The sequence below is a fragment of the Zeus faber genome (assembly GCF_960531495.2).
Source record: "Zeus faber genome assembly, chromosome: 12".
NCBI classification, from domain to species: Eukaryota; Metazoa; Chordata; class Actinopteri; order Zeiformes; family Zeidae; genus Zeus; species Zeus faber.
This window is the reverse complement of record NC_137196.1, coordinates 29,957,257-29,983,683: the sequence shown is the minus strand read 5'-3', so window position 1 is coordinate 29,983,683 and position 26,427 is coordinate 29,957,257. Positions and strand designations below refer to the sequence as shown.

At 46.4% G+C, this 26,427-nt stretch overlaps 1 protein-coding gene across 1 annotated transcript in view; it reads right to left on the bottom strand.

Annotated features, from left to right (window-relative positions):
- LOC307238418 (partitioning defective 3 homolog) overlaps positions 1–26,427 on the bottom strand; it is a gene marked incomplete at its 3' end in the record, with an annotated part of 153,843 nt that overhangs the window by 105,241 nt on the left and 22,175 nt on the right. Inside the window, 1 exon segment of the mRNA XM_080011387.1 lies at positions 8,869–8,970. Within this exon segment, the coding sequence (XP_079867513.1) occupies positions 8,869–8,970 (102 nt within the window).

Genomic DNA, 26,427 nt, shown 5'->3' with positions numbered 1-26,427 from the left:
GCTCGCTAACGGTCAAGTTGGCGGTTCTCTCTCAATTCTTTTTGAAACTTTTCATTTGGTCCTAACTCTGTCTCGCACTGGAGTGAGGAAAAACCCGTTTTAGTGACATATTAGAAAATATTCATATTTACATATTTTCCACCCTGTGCTGTCAGGCTGGGCACACAACACGGCCACTTCTTCCATGGAAAAAATTAATAATCTAGAGATTTTTTTCTTTTTGGGTTAAAACGACGGGTTTTTATTCACTCCAGTACAGCGGGAAAATATTGGAATTTATTGATGTAATCAATAGATTCAAACATCCCTGTGTCTAACCTCTAACCCGACAAAGTTTATTTCCCAGTCTGATTAGCGTCTTCCAAGTTGAACCTGAATAACTCAACGCAACGTAAAAAACCCGATTGGTTGGATTTCACAGGCCACGCCCCCTCCCGCTCATAGCCACGCCCGCTCCGCTACCAAACCGGGGAAAGTAAGTTTGCGTTTCCATGGAGACGGAAGAGATTTCATGTGTTCAAAGTTTGCGTCAGTTCAATTGGCGGGAGGGGCGTGGCCTATAGTTCACTGACCACGCCCACACAGCAGAAGCCCGCCCACTGCGTGGCCCAAAGGGTGGTCTGCTGCGGTGGTGGAGCCCCCTGGGGGCAGAGGAGGGCACCTGCAGGTCCAATTGTTCGTTGTTTATTTTGGGGTTTATTTATTTGGCCTTGTTCAAAGGTTTGTTCATGTTTGTTGTTAATTCTTAGGTTATTATATATTGATGATTTTGTCTTATTTACTTAGGTTATTTGATTGTTTTTTGTGAATTTTTTGATTTATATTTATTGTATATCATAAGATTTATTGTACATTGGAATTTTATTGTTAATTTTTAGGTTATAATATCCATATTTGAATTCTTGTTTCTTGTTATTTTAATGTCATGGTTTATTGTGAAGCTTATTTTGATTTGCTTGTTAATGTTTGAGGTAATCATGTTTTCTAAATGTTATATCTTCTAGTTTATTTTTATGTTCATTATCCAACCATCCACCCATGAGGATTTGCTCGTGAGCACATGATCCTTCATGTTCTTATACTGCACGCGCACACACACACACACACACACACACACACACACACACACACACACACACACACACACACACACACACACACACACACACACACACACACACACACACACACACACACACACACACACACACAGTTAATGTCTGTAATTGTCATTTCCTAATTGCGTGCTGAACTGATTGGAGGTTACTGCATGCAGAGCAGTTTTGGCACTAAAGGCAATAAATGTTCTTAAAGTGAATTAAAATGAATGGATGGAGAAAGAGAATGAGTGGGGGAGGGAGGGAGGGGGTGAATGAAAGAAGACAATCAGGAGACGAAGAAAGAGACAGATGTGGAAGCAACAGCTGAGAGAGAAAATGAAAAAGGGAGGGACGGAGAGAGAGAGACGGGGAGAGAATGAAAAAAGGAGGGAGATCGAGAAAAAGAGAGAAAGAGAGGCAGGCGGGGAGGGAGAGCGAGAGAGGAAGAGCAAATAATTAAATTCCAGAGGAACAGAAAATCACATCACTGTAAAATATTAATTTACTGTTTATTACTTTACTGTTTATTACTTTACTGTTTATTACTTTACTGTTTATTAATTTGTTGTTGATTCATTTGAGTGATGACGAACCTCCCAGCGCTCAACAGCAGCCATGTTGTCTGAACAATGGCAGGAAGGAGGTGAGGAGTGTTCTGCACCGTTCACCTGATTAGAAAACATCTCAACTGAGGCCAACGAGTTTGCTGCGTGTGTGTGTGTGTGTGTGTGTGTGTGTGTGTGTGTGTGTGTGTGTGTGTGTGTGTGTGTGTGTGTGTGTGTGTTCTGGTTCTTGAGTGGGAAAATCTGTTGAAGTCCGACATATTTACATCCCTCAGGTGAAAATAATTCCTGAAATTTTTGAATTAGTTCTGGGCGAGAACTAATAAAATAAAAAATAAATAACTAAAATATACTCGTTCATACTGTTCATTTCCACGCTCGGCAAGTTGCAAGGGAAAGCCAATCAGCATGGGCGATCTAAAGCTGACCTTTCACCTCTGACCCATCAGGTTTGTCTCTATGGAACTAAGCGCCGCCCCCTCCTGCCTGGACAGGCTGTGCTTGTCAACACACGCGGCTGAGGCCGAGCGGCAGCGTCAAGGACTCTGAGGAGAAGCACAACCATGATGTGTCGTTGGGACACGTTGGGACATTGAAGTTCCCACGCAAAGCAGACGCAAGATATTCGTTGTGTAGAATATGCCGACGGGACGTCAACACCACAAACGTCTATTTTTTATTCAGACCTACTTGTTATATTTATTTTATTTTTGATTTGATGGTTGATTTAGTGAACTGTTAATCCAAGCGGCTGCGCTTGTTACTTATTGTTCACGAACGGATATGATTTGATTTTAGTAATAACATTCCTGATATTTATTCATTACTTTTGAAAATAGCTTTACTGGTGGGACTTGTCAAAGTCAAACTTCATCGTTTGTTTCTGTGAATCACATCCTTCTTTCGCGGCTTCAACAAGGAAGATGAAACACGAACATGTTTTGATTTCCTCTCTGATCGGCGACCAAAACCCTGGAAGGAAGCGGCGGATCACAAACATCCTGTTTGTGAAGCCAAAAAGACTACTTCCTGTTTGGGACTGTCACTTCCAGTGTGTGTGTGTGTGTGTGTGTGACACATGGCGGCGTACTCCTCCCTGACGTGCATATCAACGCAGCAGATGCATTACATGTTTTTTTTAGAGAAAAAAAGTTTTTGTTAGAGAATATTTTATTTTGCTTTTAATAAACTTTCTGTATTTTATCAAATAAAATGTGGAAAAATTCAAATGAATACATCTCTCTGAACCCTAACTGTAAATGTCAATGTCAAAACACACACACAAGTGTGTGTGTGTGTGTGTGTGTGTGTGTGTGTGTGTGTGTGTGTGTGAGAGAGAGAGGTGGTGGAGAATCTGGTATTAAATATTTAAATATGAGATTTATAATCTCATATTAAAATATTTACATCTTAAAGTTAATACTGTGACAAATGTGCTTCATGTAAATGGCTTTGGACAAAAGGCTCTGATGTGAGGTAAGGACTGTGTGCGCTTGAAAAAAAATACAAGAATAAAATTAGAATTAAACTGAATAGAATGATATTTTAATTCATATAACTGTGTGAGTGGAACTGATCATAAAAAGATGCAAAAATATCTGATTCATGACGTTTCATTACAGATCTTTCATGTTTTTCATTTGTATATTTCACACACACACACACACACACACACACACACACACACACCCTCTGATCCTGATCTATGGCGGTGGTAGCTCAGGCGGTAGAGCTGGTGGTCTAGTCATCTAAAGGTTGCTGGTTGGATCCCAGGCTCCTCCTGCTAGCATGCTGTAGTGTCCTTGAGCAAGACACTTAACCCCTAATTGCTCCTGATGGCTGCGTCCGTCGCTGTTTGAACAACTGTAAGTCGCTTTGGATAAAAGCGTCTGATCAATGACTAAATGTAAATGTAATGTAATGATCCTCATCCAGCTCTGACCAGCTCCGGCCTCCCCGGCCTGATAGGTGGAGCCACGCTGCCCCCTGGTGGTGGAGGCCCGGTAGTGAGCGTGGGAACCAGGTGGGGCACGGGAGACCCCACACCTGGTGTCCTCGCGGCTTCGGAGGTTTGGGATTCGTAAAGAAAAAAGGAAAGGAGGGCGGAGGAGACACTCTGTCCACTCCAGTGACATCACCGTCAGCGCAGGTTTAACAACATCTGCAGCTTCTCACACACACACAACGACCGGCGTCTTGGAGAAGGACGCACCTGAAGACGGAGGAGGGACAAACAGAGTTCTGTGGCGCAGCCGCGCCCGGCAGAACCTGTCTCCCCGCCAGAGCCAAGATATCGGCTGATATTTAGACACCAAAACAAACATGGCCGCCGTGGGGCTGGCCACTGTGGTTGTTTGCGCGGCGCCGGCGCTGTGCACCCATCGGACCCAGGAGCCGCGCCTCCATTCCGGACGTCCCCACCCACGCACCGTCACTTTCTTGGGCTTCGCCATCGATCGACACTCGATCTCATTGGCTGTTGGAGGTTCCCGTTGAGATTTGAGTCTTTGACGCGCACACACCAAAGGAAGGTGAACTTCAGCATCAACAGATGTGTTTGGGATCACCGTAGCAACCGTCAACGTTTAAACTTCCAACTCCCACTGACTGCTCGTTCCAGATCCAGCTGAGGACATTAAAGTAAATAACAGTCACAATAATAATAATAATAATAATAATAAATAATATCATGGCTGCTCCATGGTGCCTCCCACCAGAGCCGCGGTGGAATGGAGTCAGTTTGGGTAAAGACTTACGACCCAACGAGCAAAGCTCCTCCTTCCTTCATTCTCTCGTTTTTTTTTATCACTTTGACTTTCACTCAAAGTTGACGCAGATCGTTATCGACGAAAAGAAAACAAACAACCATGAACAGAGGAAAAGAAAATCTACTGGAGGCTGAATTGTGCTGTGTGTGTGTGTGTGTGTGTGTGTGTGTGTGTGTGTGTGTGTGTTTTGTAAAAAGCAGCACAAGTTACAGTTTTACAAGTTTCCATTGAACGCAGCATGGGCTCAAGCTGTCTGTCTACCTGTCGCAAGTCGCTGGATGTGAATGAGCTCCGAGAGACGCAGCTTGGACTTACATACTGTATAAGTTTGGACGATGATGTCACAAAACGCCACACTCCTGAAACTCATCAAATCGCCTCAACGTTCTTCTATTTCCGGTAAAATTACGACAGTTTTTCACTAATTCCTGCTCCAAATCATAATAATAAAAATAAATAAGAAAACAAATAATAATAAAAATAACAATAATAACAATTATAATAATAATAATACCAATAATAGTTATACCATTATTAATTACAATAATAACAATTACATAATAACAATAATCATCCGACAGACTTCTGAGGCTTAGTCTGTTCAGGCTCCATGCAAGAACCTGAAAATCTTTTTAAAATGTTTTAATTCTAATTAGTATTGTCCTCATGGCGATTGTCCTCACAAGGAATAAAATAAAAGTGTTTCTAATTATAATAATAGCGCTGCAGTTTATTTGGGCTCAGAATTGGGCAGAATCTCACAATTCAACTCGATTCTTAAACACGAGATCGCGATACGACGTCGCCGCGTCTACATTTTACACACAATGGAAATGATCAGTTTCTGTGTCTGACATTGCACAACATTACAACTTTCAATTCAGAATTTAATCTTGTTGTAATATCATATTTTCTAACTCAGCCCTAATGAGTACGTACTAGAAACATCAGGAACTGAAAGGATTGGAACTAAAGATTTGAGTTGAAGGCATTTTCAAGCACCAGCAGACACCCTGGCCTCACCACAGCAGGAGGTGCACTTCCACCACATGGCCACAGGGGGGCGGAGGCACTCCTCGCTGGCTCCGGCACCGGCGGGTCGGGCCTGGCAGGGTTTTCCAGGGTTCAGTCAAAGGTATTCATCAAACGGCCAAAAGGACATTTCTCACTCCAGACGGGGCGAGAACCAGCTTTTTAGGTGTTCCTCCACGAATAAACACGGCGCAAATTACGGAACCAAAACAACCCCGAACTCCAGATCTGCCGAGAGAGACGGCCAGAACGGACCGGGCCCGCTCCAGCGATAACAGAGAGGTCTCGGGGGAGAGAGGAGGCGGGGAAGACAAAGACAAAGACGCGCGGCGGAGGCCAGGAAGAGGAGGAGCTTGTGAAGGCGGGGCGGCGGAGCTCCACCCCTGCCTCCGTCTCGCCGGAGCAGCGGCGCCGGGACCCAATCAGAAGGGCTGTCGTGCCGCTGCTCCGGCCCCCGATCCCGACGGGCCGAACCAGGACCCTGCCGGGGCGCCGGAGCACGCCGCAGAAAGAGCCAGTCCACCAAAACGGTGGATCCCCGCCGTGCGCCACGGCCCTCAACTGGATTTACTAAATTATATGATCATAACTGATCAGCGCCATCGTGAAACAGCATTTCTTAAATGGCGTGACGGTTCTGTCAAAGTGCCAAAAATATATTTGGAAACAACGACTAATTCAAAGTGACGGTTGTCGGTTGACGGTTGAGTTGACGGTTGGAGTGGTGCATATACTCGGTGTACCTTCTACGACAACAACCACCCGATGTCAAGTGTGTACGTTGCACTTAAACGACCCTTTAACTTGGCGTGGTTTGAGGGACCGGAGCCTCTGAGCGGGCGGCGCGTCACCGGTCCTCCAGGGGGCGACAGCTCCACTGATACGGAAGAAAGTTCAAGAAAAGTTAGAGACTGTGCATCTGTGCCTCCCTTCTGATGCACCGCGTGGTCCGGGTAGGGCTCTGGTCCAGGTAGGGTGCGGTGTGGTCCATGTGGGGTTCTGGTCCATGTAGGGTTCTGGTCCAGGTACGGTTCTGGTCCAGGTAGGGTGCAGTGTGGTCCATGTGGGGTGCCTTTTGGTCCATGTGGGGTTCTGGTCCATGTAGGGTTCTGGTCCACGTAGGGCCTGGTCCATGTAGGGTGCCGTCCGGTCCATGTAGGGTGCTGTGTGGTCCATGTAGGGTTCTGGTCCATGTGGTCCATGTAGGGTTCTGAGGCGGACCCAGACTACGATCACTGAACCGACCAGAGAGGAACTCTCTCTCTCTTTGACCACAGAAGGAGATGGAAACCCTGCAGGGTGTGTGTGTGTGTGTGTGTGTGTGTGTGTGTGTGTGTGTGTGTGTGTGTGTGTGTGTGTGTGTGTGTGTGTGTGTGTGTGTGTGTGCACCCAGACCAACCCTGTAAAACCCTCGATCCCGTCCAGTTATTCCGCCGCGTGGCCAGTAGCTCCGTGCAGCGCGTGAACCTCTGCTTCCGACAGAAAAACAACAAATAAAAGAAAAGGTTCCAGGAAAACATCAAAGCCACTGAAGCTGTTTTCAACGGAGGAAAAGAAAAACAACGTCCGGACGCCGCTGCCGCGTTGCCATGGAGACCGACTCGCGGAAAGACAGAGCCACGCCCAGGGTTTACCCAGGATCCCCCGGGGCGGGCGAGGGCGACGATTCCCATGAGGCCGAGCGGCAACACCAACATGCAGCTCCACCCACAAGCAGATGCACCGACATCCATCACCACACGGTCACAACGTTTGACACTCAATCCAAGGCCCCATGAAAGACTGACGTCAGAACGGATGGAAGTTTATGACTTTTTTTAAAGGTGATTAAAATTGTCGCTGTTAATAATACTCGTTTAAAAACTTGTTCAAAAACTTGTTTAAAACTCCCGTCTGCCTTTCATACTGTGACCGGTTCATCTTCTCATTTTTGTTTATTTACGCCAGTGTTTCTCAAATTGGGGCGCTCGTACCCCTAGGGGTACTGCAGCGGGTACTGCAGCGGTATTTCGATATAAAATAAAAAAAAATAAAAAAAGTTTAAAAATATGGTTTTATATATAATGTTAAAAAAATAAAACCACATACGATGCACATACAAAATAAAACATAAGTGATGTAATATCATTTATGTTCATTTTTATTTTCCCCAATGCCAGTGAAGGGGGTACTCTGAGGGGGCGGGGTATTGTTGTACTGTGGTATTATTGATATATATTATTAAATATCAATAATATATCATATATTGTTTATATAATGAGGATGCATCACAGTGTTATACAGTATATTAAATATAACTATAATATTGCAGTAACTCTGTATATAATGAAACGTGTATTTACACAGATAAATACAACATTCAAGGGATTTTAATATAAATTGACTTGGCAGACTTGGATATTATGAAAGGGGAAACTCCCACACACACACACACACACACACACACACACACACACACACACACACACACACACACACACACACACACACACACACACACACACACACACACACACACACACATCTTGTTCTTATTAAGTGTCAGGGAGGGATGAGGTCATGCCCAGGGTGGGACTGGGGGGGTGGGACTGGGGGGGTGGGTTGGGGAAGCCTCGTCACTGTGTTAAAAAGGGGGGAGGTGGGGGGAGGAGAATAGAGGAAGAGGAGGGAGAATTGAGGAGAGAGGAGAGATGGAGGAGAGGAGTAGGGAACAGGGGTGGAGGAGTTGAGAGAGAAGTGGAGAGGGGGGAGCAAACAGGTGGAGAGAAGTGGAGGAGAGCGAAGGAGGAGAAAGAGAAGACAAGAGGAGTTGTGTTCATGGAAGCATGAACACTTTGACGCACAGAGCCCCCCCCCACACACACACACACACACACACACACACACACACACACACACACACACACACACACACACACACACACACACACACACACACACACACACACACACACACACACACACTCTCTCCTGGGGGTCAGTCTGCCACACACTGGCTCAGTGACGGACGAGGGGACAGCACAGCTGAGGGACACACCCCAACACACCCACCCACACCCACACTCCAGCAACACACACAGGAATGTGGTTTGGACCCCAAAGCATGACAGATCCCAAGAGTGAACAGACACCCTGGGCGACTGTGTGTGTGTGTCTGTGTCTGTGTGTGTGTGTGTGTGTGTGTGTGTGTGTGTGTGTGTGTGTGTGTGTGTGTGTGTGTGTGTGTGCGCGCGCCCGTCACAGCTGACAGGGACGTGTGAACGAGGGATGATTTACGTGGAACTTTAAAGTGAAATAAACAGACGTCTGTGCACGACACATTATGTATGACAGTCATACATAATGGTTCTGGTTCTCTCCCCGGTTCTGGTTCTGGTTCGCGTCTCCAGCAGCTCAGGCACTCACCCGGTCCTTGTCGTCGGCCACGTCGCAGAGCACGTCGTCCAGGTCCAGGATGCCCCCGTCGCCGTGCTCCAGGCGGTGCACCTGCAGCCAGTAGGTGGCGTCCTAGAGGAGAGAGTCAAAGTGAAATTCAAGGACTTTTCTTTTTTTTTTTTTTTCAAGGACTTCAGGCAAAACCAATATAATCAATTTTCAATATGATCTTTATTCGTTGAGATATAATATAATCTAAGCCTCATTGTATATTATTTATATGACTATATCTATTATAAATATATCTATTATTAATCTCACTGTCATCTATTATAGGCGTCTATTTTTAAACCTACAGGATTTACATTTCCCTGGAATCACTGACCTCCTAAAAGACATCCTGGAAAAAAGTTTTAAGGCATTAAGATTTGAAAAACAAAACCAGGGAGAACATCGCAGATTTTCAGTGATCTGTTTTGTTTTTTTCCCCAAGGACTTTTCAAGCACTTCAGCACAAAAGAGGCTACTTTCAAGGAATTCCAGTGCTTCCCATTTCTGAAGACGACATTCAAGCACCTCAAGGACCTGGTGAGGACCCCGGCAAATGTGATGCTACGGCGTAAGCAGGGAAACCGACACCAAACACGGAAACACCTCAACCCGGTCCAGACACAGACGTTCCAGGAAACATGGCCGCCCACAGAGCTCCAAACCAGAACTAAAAACAGAAGCTGGATCTGTTTATGTTGCAGGGACTGGCCGTGGTGAGTGTTGAGCGTTAAAAATAGGAAGAGTCTGAAGAAAAAGGATGAACAAATACACAAAAATATAGCGAAATATAAAACAAGAACCAAATAAAAGAAATAATATATACACAGACGCACACACACAAAGCCAAATACTGTATACAATATAAAAAACATAACCAAATAAAACAAATAATATACAAAGCGAAATACACAGACAACACTACGTGTGTGTGTGTGTGTGTGTGTGTGTGTGTGTTTGCAGGACGGATCATGTTTTTTGTGTTTTATTTGATAAATCTATTTGTATTTTAACTGTTGTTTTTCAGCTGCTCACTGACCTATCGTCCTGTGTTTTGTTCTCTACTAACATTATGATTTTTCTTTCCTCCCGTACGACGTGCGAGGATTCTGGATTTGTGTATTCATGGCCGTGCCAATAAAGTTTGGTGACTCGGGTTCAGCTCGCTCAAAATGTCAAATATTATCATTTTATTGGTCTTTATCGTTTCTTCTTTGAGGATCCTCTCTGTCCATGTGATTTAAATATAATTAAAATGTATTAAAGTAATAAACAAATAATTTTAAATATAATAACTTGAGCATTTAAAAATTAACAATCCAGTAATTAAAAATAAATATACTTAAATATATTTTGGGTTCGTTTTTAATGCAGAAATAAAGCAACAGAGTGAGAACCCTGGGAACGGCTCGAACAACAAACCAATGCACCAAAGCAACGAAATGTTGTAAACATGGAAATAAGAGATCAGATAAAGTGCGACTCCGGTGTTTAATCCTAATCTGGTCGAGGCGCTGCGGAGCGTTGCCGCCGGCAACGGCAGCACAACGACATCGTCTGGGCGGGAAGAGACGACATGTTGGAACACACGGCCGAGCGCCGCAGGAAGAAAGGAGGATTACACCAGAGAGGAGAAAGGAGAGAAGAGAGCGGCAAACTCATCCAGGATGAGAGAGAGAGGGAGATAAAGGGAAAGATGTCATGTCTTCATTTATGAGATCAAAACAGACATGGAGGCTCCTGACACATTTCATGACTCAGCCACTGACACACACACACACACACACACACACACACACACACACACACACACACACACACACACACACACACACACACACACACACACACACACACACACACACACACACACACACAGAAACTGTGTGTTCCTGCTTGAGGGTGTGCATGTGCAGACCTGTGTGTGTGTACTACTGTGTGACAGTAGTACTCAGAGTTTCAGTCCAATCCTCCACTGGAAGATTCCACTGTACCGAGTTTGACTTGAACGCACCACGGGACGAAAGCAGGGGAACGGAGACGGAGGAGAGAGAGAGAGACAGGAGAGAGAGAGAGACAGAGAGAGAGAGAGACAGAGGAGAGAGAGAGAGAGAGAGAGCGAGAGAGAGAGGAGAGAGACAGGAGAGAGAGACAGAGGAGAGAGAGAGACAGAGAGAGAGAGGAGAGAGAGAGAGAGAGAGAGAGAGAGAGAGACAGAGAGACAGAGAGAGAGGAGAGACAGAGAGACAGAGGAGAGAGAGAGAGAAAGAGAGAGAGACAGGAGAGACAGAGACAGAGAGAGAGCGAGACAGAGAGAGGAGAGAGACAGAGAGAGAGAGAGAGGAGAGAGAGAGAGAGAGAGAGAGAGAGAGAGGCGATGGAGGAGAAGATAAAAGGAGGGATGTCCAGTCTTCATTCATAAGATCAAGACAGACGTGGCGGCTCCCGCTGAGGCCGTCAGAAATGACGACCCCTGGTTTGACTCGAACGCACCGCGGGACGAATGCCCGGTGGGGCTGTCAGCCTCATGCACTTCCTGCCAGATGCTGTCACTTCCTGTCTGCCGGTCAGTCGACCTCACACGCCCCCTGTGGAGTCCAGCTGACGGTGCTCACACACACACACACACACACACACACCCCCCAACTGTGTGGCCTCTGACACAGCAACTTCAACATCCAATATATATTGAACTTACAGAACATGTGAAAAATGCAATCAGCCTTCTTTTCAGTCTTTTGAGAGTATTTGAGGAAAGATTTCAGCAAATGAATTATTTTATTTTCAAAACAACATGTTGGAAAGTTAAAAAGATGAAAAAGACGGATCCGTTGTTCAGAGTAAAAGGATTAAATCTGACAATAAGCAACACAAGCATCACAAATAAGACGTCACACACGTTCACACGGCACTGACTTGTGGCAAAAAGTTTTAACATACTTTACAGAAAGTAGTATTTTCTTCAATAAAACATTAAATAAATAAAGCAAATTAAATAAATAAAACATAATAAGAATGATCAATACATTAATAATAATTATTAAAAAAAATTATAAATTAAATAATAAACGATAATTCATTAAAATGCAGCATTAAAACAGAGAGCGATACATAAGTGTGGCTACAAGAAAAATAATGTGTGTGTGTGTGTGTCTGTGTGTGTGTGTGTGTGTGTGTGTGTGTGTCTGTGTGTCTGTGTGTGTGTATGTGTGTGTGTGTGGGTGTGTGTCTGTGAGTATGTGTGTATGTGTGTGTGTGTGTGTGTATGTGTGTTTTTCCAGCGGAAAATCCTGATTCAGTCGTTTTGCTTTCACACTTTTCTCTCTTTGAGCTGAATTTTTTTTGCAGATTTGTGCAAACGTACTGAAAAACAAAAACTCAGAAAGCTTCACCGCAACTTATGAGAACATCTGCTGCAAAGAACAAATCAATCAACAAAAACACACACACACACACACACACACACACACACACACACACACACACACACACACACACACACACACACACACACACACACACACACACACACACACACACACACACACACACACACACACAATGCAGTTATTCCAGCCTACTGACCCCGGGCTATTTCCAGCCCCCGGCTCGTCTGGTTTAGACCCCGCACTGAAGTGGGCTACACAGGGAGTGTGTAGCCCACCCCCTCGGTGTGTGTGTGTGTGTGTGTGTGTGTGTGTGTGTGTGTGTGTGTGTGTGACACTATGCTTGTGAGGACAGGTCTCTGAATTATCTATGTTTTGGTTTAGAAATGCACCAGCAACATGGGTCCTCACTTTGATTATTACATTACATTTCATTGATCAGACGCTTTAATCCAAAGCGACTTACAATTGTTCAAACAGCGACGGACGCAGCCATCAGGAGCAATTAGGGGTTAAGTGTCTTGCTCAAGGACACTACAGCATGCTAGCAGGAGGAGCCTGGGATCCAACCAGCAACCTTTAGATCAATAGACCACCAGCTCTAGGGCCTGAGCTACCATCCCCCCTTGATACCAAACAAAGAATGCCTGAGTATGCACACACACACACACACACACACACACACCCCCCGATTCAACTTTGCTGCTCAGAAACAACCTCGCCAAAGCAACTAAGTTTATATAAATCAAAGATATTAATAATAGTTTATTATGAATTTATATTTGTTGAACATGGAATCTTCACACACACACACACACACACACACACACACACACACACACACACACACACACACACACACACACACACACACACACACACACACACACACACACACACACACACACACACACATTTTTGAGTCACTGAATCTGACTTGATAATAAAAACAATAATAGATGTACTGTAGCTGCAATGCACAGGGTCCAGGTTAATCGCGTTAGTCACAAATTTGTTTTCTGAGTTCCCATGAAATGCAGCATCACTTCCCAATGAGACAAATCACAATTTTCTGAGTTCCCATGGAATGCAGCATCAGTCCAAATAAATTTTCCGAGTTCCCATGGAACGCAGCATTACTTCCTACCAACGAGTTCAACGTTTCCGAGTTCCCCTCGAACGCAGCATCAGCTCACTCTCGTCTCCACCCGGTCCAGATCCTGCGCGAAGCAACCAATGGACACCAACCGAGTCTCGACTGCAGTGCACCACGCACCTCGCCCCATGCCAAAGCCCCCACAGAGCCACACCCTGCACATATATAACAAAATGAATGCTGATGTCACAAAGCGCCCCGCTCCACCACCCCAGCCGGCTCCAGCACCGCAGCCCGCCCCACCACCACAGCCGGCTCCACCACCCCAGCCCGCCCCGCTCCACCACCGCCCCGCTCCACCAACGTTCGGCCTCTGCCGGTAGATTGACAACGCTTTTTCACTAATTCCTACTCCAGATGATGTGGATCAAACTTGGACAGCAAAATATCTGGACTGCCCCAACTCCAAAGACACTTTGTTCATGTGTGTGGGTGACGGTTGCTGTGCTCCAGACACTTTGAGCCAGAAACATACAGAGGAGAAAAAAAACAGTAAAAAAATTAAAAATAAAAAGAACAGGCTTCCAGCCCTGCAAAAAAAAAAAAATAATAATAATAAAACATAAAAATAACATCAACAAGCAACGCAGAGAGACTTTACTGACTGTTCGTTGCCGTAGAGCAGACTATTTCTAATGAGTCCAAACAGGCGTCTGGGTTCCGCCTCGCGGTGCCGGCACACAGGACGCGCAGCCTCGGCAGCGTGGCCTCAATCGGGCCCTCGGCGCCGGTCGAGGTGACGCTGATGCACAAGACAGCGCCTTGCCCCAGTGACCGGTCGCTGAGCAATTAGCCGAGACGCGGAGGCCGTCCCCGAGGCGCCTGCCAGCGCCAGGGGCCAAACAGGGCTCCAATTTGTACCGCCTGCAGTCATCCGCTGGCACCACGCCCGATGGCATCACCGCGCGCACACACACACACACACACACACACACACACACACACACACACACACACACACACACACACACACACACACACACACACACACACACACACACACACACACACACACACACACACACACACCTCCAGAACACAAACAGCCAAACAAAACGCTGAAAGCTCATCGTTTCTCGCTTCCTCAAGAGGTTCCGGGGGAGGGGCCCGACTGGGCTGGGGTTCCTCCTGGTGAAAGATGTGGCGATGTGCGACCCCCCCCCCCCCCCCTCGACAATCGGTCCCGTAGTGTGAAACCGCCAGATTCCCGGCGGCAAGGCAGGAAGCGGTGTGGGGTGAACGGCGCGGCGGTCTGGCCACTTTGAAAGCGTCGTCGAGTGTCTGTGGCGTGAGACGCATGAATCATGAAGCGCCTGACCAGGCTCCAGGACGGGGACGCGCCGCGCTCTGAGGGGACGCTGCGACACGCCCTCCCTCTCTCCCCTCGGTTCACCTTCCATCCCTCAATCATTTGGCCCACGGGAAGATTGGACAACTTGTTATTTTTGCCCAAATGAAAATGATATTTAAACGTGAAATCTGGTCTGCGCCAGGAATTGAGATCCAATCCGGCCAGGATGGTTTGTGAATTTTTTGTTGATGTTATTATTATTTTTTATTATTATTATTATTTTTTACATACGTATATACCTAGTTATTTTTAAACTGGGTAACCTGCCATCTTGATCTGGAGCAGCAAAGTCAGATTGATTTTGACTCAATTAGCCGGAAAGAGCTGTAGAAGGGGTCGTACAATCCTCCAACCACGGCTAAAACAGGGACTGAACCACGTGAGGTGGTATGTGGTACAGTCCAGCCTCCAACCTCAAAGGAGAGCCACGCCCCCGGACCCCACGGCACGGCCGGTCCGTCCCATTACGAACGGATCGACCTTGGGAAGGCTCCCGAAAGAGGGAGGAGAAGGAAGATCCAGAGAGCCCATCCAGCACGGGGCCCGGGAGCCAATATTAACCAGCGACGGCAGAAGAAGAACGTCGACCCCCTGTGCGGCCTCGCCTGCCGAAACGGAGGAGCTGAAGTGGAAGATGGCCGCCGGCCCCAGCGGTGTTCCGGGGCGAAGCGGAGACGGACGCCAGCGAGAAAGAAAACTCCAACATCCACACCAAGCACACGGGCGTGCAGCCTTCATCTACATACTGCCTCCTCTGCACGCCTGGGGGAGATGGTGAACATGCTGTGTGTGCGTGCGCGTGTGTGCGTGCGCGTGTGTGTGTGTGTGTGTGTGTGTGTGTGTGTGTGCGTGCGCGTGTGCGTGCGTGCGTGCGTGCGCGTGTGCGTGCGCGTGTGCGTGCGTGCGTGCGTGCAGCGGATCAAAGAGTGCTGTGTTCAGTTCCTAATCTGCATGTTTCCAGTGCGACACCGTTTTGCCGTCTCCTGAGACTCAGCTTCACCCTGCTGCAGGGCTGCAAGGATGGAGGGGTAGATGGAGGGGTTTATGGACGACAGAGGGGCGGATGAATAAATAGAGCGATTGGTGGGGTGGGTGGTGTCGTGTAGGGATGGATGCCGTGTTGGATGGAGGAGTATAGAGATGCATGGATGGGTGGATGGATGGATGGACAGGAGTGTAGGGATGGATGGATAAAGTGGCATATGGAAGGACGGGTGGATGGAGAATGGGGTGGATGGATGGCTGGAGGTTGCAGGAGTGGCGGAGAGGTATATAGATGATGGATGGATGGATGGATAAATGGATGAAGGGGTGTAGGAATGGATGGAGGGACGGGTATAGAGAAGGGTGAAGAGATGATGAATGGATAAATGGATAGAGGGACATATGGAGGGATGGATAAGAGGTGTAGGGGTGGCTGGATGGGTATATAGATGGATGGTGCACGGAAGAGGGATGGAAGGGTGTCCGGATAGATGTAGGGACAGATGAATAGATGGAGGGAGGGATAGATTTATTAATATTTGATTTGAATAAAACTGGAGTTTTGATCCAATATCAGATGTTGAGTTGGGGTTCAAATGTGTTTTATATTAAAATAAACAAGTACACACACACACACACACACACACACACACACACACACACACACACACACACACACACACACACACACACACACACACACACACACACACACACACACACACACACACACACACACACACACACACACACACACAGAGAGAGAGAGGGAGAGAGATATTAGGATGGAGGCAGATGGAGCTGCAGTGATGGAGCTACTTAGATCAAACTCACACTGAGACGCTGGAACGATCCAATCAGAAGCTTTTATCCAAATCTTCTTCTGCCACCGAGCGACAACAATGTGCTAAGGATTAGGAACAAACAGTGGGATCCACGCCAGCTGGTGTGTGTGAGTGTGTGTGTGTGTGTGTGTGTGAGAGTGTCTGTGTGATTTAATTACTTTGAAGTAATTAAATCACAATTACAAACGCAGCTGCAATGGTGAGTCGTGAGGACTGTGTTTAAAGGAGAACTATTCTGCTGCCAGTTAACACGGGTCCCTCAGGCCCCGAAAGATGTTTTTCAAGTTCTTTGTTGAAAATACTAGATTATATCAGATGGCGCATTCTAGCCGTTGCAACACGCCTCTCAACCCTCCTGTTCCAAAACGGGCTGTTTCTCGTGGGAGGAGCCTCCCTCCTGAGGCCCCTGGTTCTGTGAGCCCAGTGGGTTTGAGCGTGAGTTCCGTTGTATTTACTCGGTAACTTCCACTGATTTCACCGTGTCAGTCCATTAAAACCTGTTTCTGGACACATCTGAGCAGAGAAATAATCAATCCAGTTGCTGCAGCTTCACTCATGTTAGATCTACAGGGTGGAATTTAAAAGTTTGTTCTGACTTTTCGTTGCCGTGCTCGGAGCTGGTGGAGACACCGCAAGAGGGGACTTTTAGTTTCATGTAAAATAAATAAAATAAATACATCTACAATAAAAACACTGTTTTTATTCGTTTTGTTTGGAGAAACACAGTGTACCGTACCACGTACTTATTTTTAGAAAGAAAAACTGCAGAATTTGTTTTTAAATACTCACATTTCCATCGTCTGCAGTTTATTCACGGACAGTTGCTCTTAATTCCTGTTTCTTTTAAAAGATTTGCGTGTGGAGTTCCTCACGTGGAGGACGGCTCTGGTGTTACGTTGAACTGAGACAAAGCTGAACGGTTTGTTTCAGGACGTGTTTTCTGAGACAACAAACTGAGCGATGCCTGGTTTCACACTGTGTGTGTGTGTGTGTTAGTGGAACCATCACACACACACACACACACACACACACACACACACACACACACACACACACACACACACACACACACACACACACACACACACACACACACACACACACACACACACACACACACACAGGAAAATAACTTTTTCATATCAAGTCCCCCTTAAAAAAAAAATATATATATATAAAAATATAAAAACATTTATTCAAGATTCAAATCCCGAATCGATTGGAAAATTCTAAAATATTATAATACAAACTTTAATATAATAATTAGAATACTTTAATAAGAAGCTAGGCACTTGTTTTCCATTTAAATTCAATATCATAGTTACAAATGAGAAGAAATATTTAATTTTTCTCAAACTGAATTTGTTCCGGGACTTTATTTTACACAGATCTTAAACTACAAGGTTTGTAGAAATTATCATATAATCTATAATAATATATGCAATAATGTCTTTGCATTTATCCATAAATTTATATCATTATAAACCGCCCATCCAGTCAGATAAGACTTTGTATGATAATAAAAATAATAATATAATGGCCGTTATTTGTACAGCACCTTACATACACGACATGCAACTCAAAAGTCTTTTCATTGATATAAAAAAATCCAACTGTAACAATAAAAAAAAAAAAAAAGCAAAGAGGCAAAATGCTTTTAGTACAAATAAATCAATATTCTACTCAAATTCACCTTTGGTTCATCGGTTTAGAAGCATCACAGTCACTCTTCAGTGAAGGGTTTTCTTGGTCTTGAACGACGCCAAGCAACTCTCTAACGGTTCTGGATGCGCTGACTCCAGGGAGCCATGCCGCTCGAAAACAAACAAATAAAAGCGTCAAGCGCTTTGCCCCAACAACAGGGGGGACATGACGTGGCACGTTCACCCCCGAGGTTCACTCCTTGAACCGGTAACTCGGTGGATCGCCCTCCGGCCTGACGGTGTAGGATTCCCACAAGCGCCCCCTCCAGTCCGAACACAGCCTGCACTTGAGCCCCGCCGCAGGTCAGAGGGAGGTTAAGGTAAAAGACACAAGAGACCCATTCATTCCTGTACAATGACACAGAGAGAGAGAGAGAGAGAGAGAGAGAGAGAGAGAGAGAGAGAGAGAGAGAGAGAGAGAGAGAGAGAGAGAGAGAGAGAGAGAGAGAGAGAGAGAGAGAGAGAGTGTGTGTGTGCGTGTGTGTGTACAGCAACATGGAGTGTGTGTCCCAACAAGACAGGTGTGGCAGAGGATTGAACCAAGACAACTGTGCGTATGTAAACACACACACACACACACGTACAAATAGGTCTTGGTCTGAGGGCTGGGTCGTGGGCAGGAACTCACTATCCCATTCCGGTTCAGACGGTTGTTCAGGGAGACCTTGATAAATAACTGAGAATTAAATGACCCTTGTGAGAACTCCATTCTCAGCTCTGGAAGTCCGCCCTCTCTCGCCGGACAAACGTAACGACTCTTTTCACCGAGCGATACGTCGGGAACCGAGACCTCAGAAAAGAGTGGAAGCTCTCATCACGGCGGTCGGTCCTCGCGCTGGGACTGAGGCGTGTTCTGATAAACACGGAGCCGCAGTTCTGTGCTGAACCGAGCAGCGAGTGGCGATGACCAATTTGTGCAGCCTCGCAGTTTTGATCTTGCGACAGGAGAGCTCATTTCGAACCCTTCATCTTTATCTTCAAGCGGGGTTCGGAAAAGGAGTGCGCCACGGTTCAGCACATACACAAACACACATCAGAGGAGCAGCGACCACTCATTCCACCGCTCGGGCTCCACGTCTATGTTTACCTGTCGCCTTGACAGCGCCCAGTCCGAGAGCCAGAGACTCTGTTCTCCACCGACACCAACTGGAAGGACAAGGCCAGACAGCTGCACGGCGTGGGTCAGGGGTCAAAGGTTGTGTAAACACTGTGAGAGAGGGTGGGCAGAGTTCTCTGATTGGGGGTCTCCTCTAGGGATGGGGTGAGGTTTTAAAAGGTCTGACCACAGCCTGAGAAAACATCACACAAAGACCATCACTATTATGATAAGCTAATTTATTACCCAAGAAAACAACACTGATTGAAGGAGACACATAAGCACATTATAAGTCATCACTAGAGCCCGACCGATATACATGTTTATCAGTTTGGCCGATATATCGGCCATCATTTGACATTTTTGACTGCACTGGGATCGGCAGTTATGCAGCCTGTTGTTTCCCCATTTTTTAATAAGTATAATAAATAAAAAAACATTAATTATCAATCCTGTACTTGGCTGTTTTACACTACTTTTATGTAACTCACCAAAATAATGACAGAAGTCCGACTAGGCATTATAAATCCTTTGCAAAAATGTGTTTCACTTGCATTTAGACACGGCTCTCCAAGCAGGAAGCCATGCTGCGTTCATGGGAAACTCTGAAAACTAACTAGTTTCGGGAGTGATGACGGATTTACTGGAACTCGAAAAAAAAAAAGTAATATCTTTTACATTTCTTTTATCTATCATATCAGGCTATTTGAGTGTTTATTTCATTTATTTGTTTGTTTATAAGTTAAATGTTCTCAAACGTAGAAACTTTCATAAAATATCCGTTTTCCAAATTGATTCGAAAATGTTGTATTTTTTGACAAAATATCGCTCAAAGCATCAGTCATCGGTGGCCCAGGACTCTCCAAAATTGAATCGGCATCAGACACAAAAATCTGGCATCGGTCGGGCTCTAGTCACCATCAATTGTGCTTTTCACGACACTATGTTGGTCCTGCAAATAAATCATGGAAACCTTCCTTGTATTAAACAGAACTAAATGAGGTTGAAAATGCAGAGAAGTCACCGTCTCTCACTCTGCATCAAACACTGATAAGCTCCATGTCCCAGCCCTGAGAACCAACTCCCTCCGCCCGTCTGTCAATGTGTAACCACTGACGCATTCCATTACGCCTCAACCCCGATGGTAAGATTCCCAGGGTCCTAAACCTTACACAGTAGCTGTTTAATCAACTACCTCAATATCAATAATTTCACCATATTTTGGGAACGACTATTTGTGCTTTCAGAAGATATTTACGCACAAGGGAACCGGACATTAGTAATGTGGATATTTTGACCACTGACTACAACACCCAGAACAGTCCGTAAAGTTGAGAAAACTCCTTAAAGGCAGCATTTAATTCAATGACAACATTAACATAACCAAAAATCCCAGACAGCATCTAGTCTCATGTCACAGCCCAACAGTACAGGCTTCAGCTCATTCCCTCTTCTAACATAATGACATATGAGCCGCTCCTTTCCATTAGAGACATCCAACATGCTTCATGCTTCTGTGTGTCCAAAAAGGCATCAGACATGTTTGACGGGGCTGGAATAAGATTTATGTATTGGGGGAATCCTCTGGTACTGAGTTGCGTCTTCAGCCTCCCTGGTGTCATCATCATCATCATCATCATCACTGGGTTCAAACGAGGTGGATCCACGTACAGCACCTCGTCAAGGTACAAACACAAGTAACATCGGAGGAAACGGTCAGAGAAACCTGTTCTAAATCAAACCCCTGGACGGAGCCGAGCCGCAGAACAATGTCCCCCATTGACAGAAACTCCTGGTATCAGATGGAACCAGGCGCTCTAATGTACTGCGCTCTATAAATAGTCATGAATGCTCTTTCTAAAAGCCCCAGCGCTGAAGCCGAGGAGGGCGATGTGCAAAAGTCAATTATTTAACAACTTAGACACTGGGAAGTCTGATCTGCAGATCAGCGTGCCGATACATCAAAGGAAAAAACACAAAAAAACCTAAATGCAACACAAGCTAGATTGGGCTGTAGGGCCGGATCACATCAATAAATGACTCATTACTAAAGAAAGAACAATCATACAATATGCATTTTGACTCATCTGCTTCAGGCAAACAACATCAATTTTAAAAAAGGCGAACAAGGTCTGAAATGGCTTCAGGTCCAGATAATAAACAACAGCAGTTCTACACTGTGTACGACTGTTGTTCCTGGTGTTTCACATATTTGGACGACCACGGGCAAGTTGTTATCAACTTAAGGGTTTAACGGAGATGCAGTAAACACGAGGATTGCACACAAGACCCCAAAATTAGACAATTCGTGTATATTCCATATGTATTACATCATCATCTGATCTCTATTCTTTGAGCTCGTCGTCGACGGCATCCAAGCAATTTTATTATTTGCCTCCCCTCCCAACTGAGATTGTCCTGACATCTGGGACATTGGAAAAGCTGACTGCAGGTCAGGGGGGTGGGAGTGCCCCCTCTGGCAGCACCTGGGCCTCCTCACCCGTCCACGTTCTGAGGAGCGAGCGGCTCCAACCGACGGCGGCTTAACGAACATTTAGGGAATAATGAAGAACGGGAAGCCCGAGGTGGAGAGTCGGCAGAGAGACAGCATGACTCACAGGGAGAGAGATGGAAGAGACAGGAAGAGAGAGGAGGATGAGGAAAGGAAGACTGATTACCAAAGGAGGGGGGGCTCTTTCTCAGGGGAGGAGGAGGAGATGAGAAGAACAGAGCGGAGGAGAGGGAGGGCTGGAGCAAACTGATAAGTCTGCAGTTTGATAACCAAGCGGACTGATCCCGATCGGTGTTTCCCACTCTCTCCCAGGAGTTCCACCACCTCCTTATTGCACTATATCTACCTAGATATACCTTTTTTTTTTCCTGCCGACAATTTCATTGCACATTGTATTTTACAAATATAATTGTGCATGCGGCAAATAAAAAACCATAAATATTCCCGACCTACAAAAAAAAAAAAAAACGAAGATATAAAAACATTGTTGCATCGTCAGCGTTCCCACTGAGCCAAGCCAGGTGGAGGCGGATCTGTGAGTTATTGGAGTTGTATCAACATTAGAATTTGAGACTGGAGATCTTCTGGGATTTTGGTTATGGTAATGCCATTTTCGGAACTTCCTAGACCGTTCTAGCTGTCCTAGTCAACAGTCGTAATATCCACATTGCTAACGATTGTTCCTCAAATATGTATTGTGGGTAAATATCTTATGATAGCACCTCAAAATATTGTCAAATTATCATTAAATGGCCATTATCATATTAAGTAGAGTGACATTCAATTTTTCCACCCAGCCCTAGACAGACATATCCGCTGTTGTTGGCAAAATAAACCTTTGGAAAATACAAGATGGCGTCCATGAGCACTGAGCAGCGAGCCGCCCGAAGACACGGCATCGTCAGCCCCCGCCCGCCTCCGCCCGCGGCAGCCTCATCCGGACACAATGAACCCCCAGAACAACCAATCGATTTGCTCCCGGCTCCTCTGGACAGCGGAAGGCTCTGTCTGCCGAAGGCTCTGTCCGCTCTGACCTCCACACTGGCTGCACATTAACCTGGAAGAGGGGGATCAATGCAGGACGGGGGGTGGGGGTGGGGGGGGCGATCACCGGGCCCTTCCCAGAGGCAGGGTCCTGTGTGTAATCACCGTAATGCTCGCAAATTAAGACCAGCTCATCACGGCAAATTGTCCATTTTCATTCCATTAGGGCCAGAACACAGGCCCGCTTTCACCCAAACGACAACCGCCACGGCCCCCAGGGTCGCCATCAAAACCAGATGGCAGCTCGCACAGCGCTGAGTGTTTGGTCGACAGTTTCATTTGCCTTCCACGCAGGAGGAGAAGTTAGAAGTCAACAAGAAGGTTCTAGATTGTGTCATCTAACGGTTTGCAAAGCCGGAGCAATCTGCCGTCTGTCAGAGATTTTTCTGCAATATAAGTCGAAGCGTCCAGGGCTCCCAAATAAACCTTTCCAGGTCCTTCCTCCAGGCGAAGTGACCGAGGTTAACACATAATTAGCCAGAAAGCCAAAAAGGCATCATGTTGAAACTGTGCAGCGATAGGAATATGTGGCTTTGGCAGGAATCTGGTGACATCATCCCAACACAGAGACAAAAACTCACGAAGGGAAATATAAAAAAAAATAAAAAAAAAGCTCAACATTTGTGGTTTCAACCATAACGACCTAATCACTGGGGCCCGTTGTGTCGTGCTGCCACTTTCCTCCGCTTAGAGTTGGTTCTTCTGGGGAAAAATGCAAAAAGTCAAATAAGCGACGCGCGTGAGGGCGGAGGCTTCGGTCACACCGGCTGCCAACGTGCCGAGGCCACAAATCCCCCCCGACAGGGGGGAGGATTTAAATGGGACGTGAGGTGGAAGCCCTTGGGGGGCGCTTCTCCAGCGGGCCTGCATCTAAGCTTGACCTCTGTCCCAATTCACCTGGAAAGAAATACCTGGAGGGGATCCCAGACGGAGCCGACGAGCTCTGGCAGAAAGAGAGAGAGAAAGCTGAACGCATCACTGGGAAGGAGGCGCAGGCGATGAGGAAGTAACTACAGCGAGGAGGACGTTCACAATGACTTTTACATATTTAGAAGAAAATGGACAAAACACCGTCACCATTAATTTGGTCCAGGAAAGCATCATCTAACGCTTGTCTGCTTATCTGAACGACACGGAGTGGTCGTGGCAAAGGCGCGGTTTCCAGGTGTTCCTGAGCCAAATCACAACGAGTTAAACGGCATCGCCATCGTCGTTACTTCATTTCCAAGACGGCGTTAGACAATGCACAACAACAACTTTTTGGATCTTAGTTTCACTGTGATCTCAAAATCTTCTCACGCTGGGCTCCCACTGACTAGATCTTATCTCATGTGGTCTGTGGCATAATGCCCATCAAATTCAAGGTCAGGGTTGAGAATCGCACAGCTACTGTACCAGCAACAAACAGACTAACCTCATGCGTTTCAACACACCTGAAGGTCGAAACACACACATGAAGGTCAGGTGGAGACTTTTCCCTCAGCCTCAACACAGAACTAAACTAAACAGACTGGACTCGCAAAGCACTTCACCTGCTGCTACTACAGCTGCATGGGGAAACGGCTTCAGAGTGTGTGTGTGTGTGTGTGTGAGAACATATGTATAGGCTTAATTAGATCAATGCTGTCATGCCTGTGTGAGGGAAGAGGAAGGCTGCTTAGTATATTATGCCGTGCAGGCGTTCACATGCGTGTGAATGCATGCACGCATACGTGTGTGTGTGTGTGTGTGTGTGTGTGTGCGTGTGTGTGTGTGTGTGTGTGTGTACGTGCGCACAGTACTAGGAAACTGAAACAGGGCACACACACACACACACCTCGCAACATGAGCCGGTCTTACAGCTGAGTGTATCAAATCACCTCAGGCCTCATTGGTTATTGATACCACGGTGCAGGGACGCCGGGTCGACACCCGAGCTTGAAAAAGAACGACAGTTTGCGCTTCCCGTGGCCCGTTTGGAGGATTTGAGATGATTAAGCTGTTCAACAGACACGGAGAACCCGATAAATGCGTGGGAAAACGCCAGTTTTCAGAGAAATGACATCCAACAGTGTGAAAAATACACCTTCAAATCGGTCTCCAACCACCAACCAGGCGAGAACATTCAAACACAGCAGACCTGAGATGAACCCTGGTCTCTGGAGCTGCCCGCCGCCCCGCCGCCGTCTCCCACGGACTAACCCTCCAAAGAAAACAAAGAAAGAAATAACCAAAAGGGAAAGGCCAAAGCATTCACAGGATCCGGCCTGGTCGTACATCCACAGAGGCCGAGCTGGGACGGCGTCGGGGAGGGAATGTCAGATGTCAGGTGTCCAGAGGAGATGAGCTGCTGGCAGCAGCATTGCATCCAAGAAAACCATCTACAGCCATCGAAGAAGCAGCAACGAGGCTCAGAGGAGCCCAGGCCGAGGCCCACGTCTCCCACAGGGGTTAGGGTGGTCGGTTGATATTCACCCGATCTGGAAGTACAATGTCCAACCTTGGTTTTCTCAGCCCTTTGGTTTGTCATCTTTCAGTGGGAAACACACACCAATGAATGTAAGATGCTTAACTATAACAATACATGATGTGGAGTCTAGCTTCCTAAACTCAAAGGCATCTTTGGATCAGAATGACTTTATTCCGCCGGGTGCATGTGCATCGATTAGGAATTTGTCAGGATCATTATGTGTATGTACATGTGACTAACATTATTATATTGCAGTTTTACAAACGCATGGACTCCTTTCAGCGGACACTCGTCAGGTTGCCTCCTACGTTCCTGGCAGCGCAGGACAGGAGGAAGTCTCCTCTTTCAGCAGACGCAACATCCAGCGTTGCACAGAAAACTGGTCGAACCAAGACGACATCCTGCCCCGGGCTTCTGGTGCTGCCGGCTTCACCTTCTGACACGCCGGCCCACGGACGCTTCCGACGGGACTTCCTGAGATGATGTCAGAACAACATTCCGGCGAGCAGGGGGGAAAGCGGCTCTACAGCGTCGTTCTGCGCGGACTTGAGTTCTCAGGGAGATAACGTAGGAATGCGAGTGACAAAGGTTCACATTTTGTATTTGTGTCAAACTCTGACACTCTGGCACCAAGCACCTCGCCCTAAACCAACACTGCTGACGTTGAAATGTATAGCAGACCTCCGCATGCTCCATCTTTAGCAGACCTGAGGCTCCTCCTCCACGCCTGCATAGCAGAGGGGCCTCGCTCCCCTTCGGTTGCCAAATGGTCGTCCGTGCTGCTCAAACTAAAACTAAAGCAGTTTGGGGATATAACATTCTGGAGTCTGGACTTCCTGTTGGGAGAGCTTGTAATGTCAGTATCGCGTCGCTGAAGAAACGGTGGACTGAGTGGAACTGATCCCCCATCAGTACACGTCATGGTCAATTTGCACAACAAGCAAATCAAATATTACTTTTTACAAGTGTAAAGCTGCACTATGTCCTTTTACCAAGTGCTCTATGGGTAATGCAG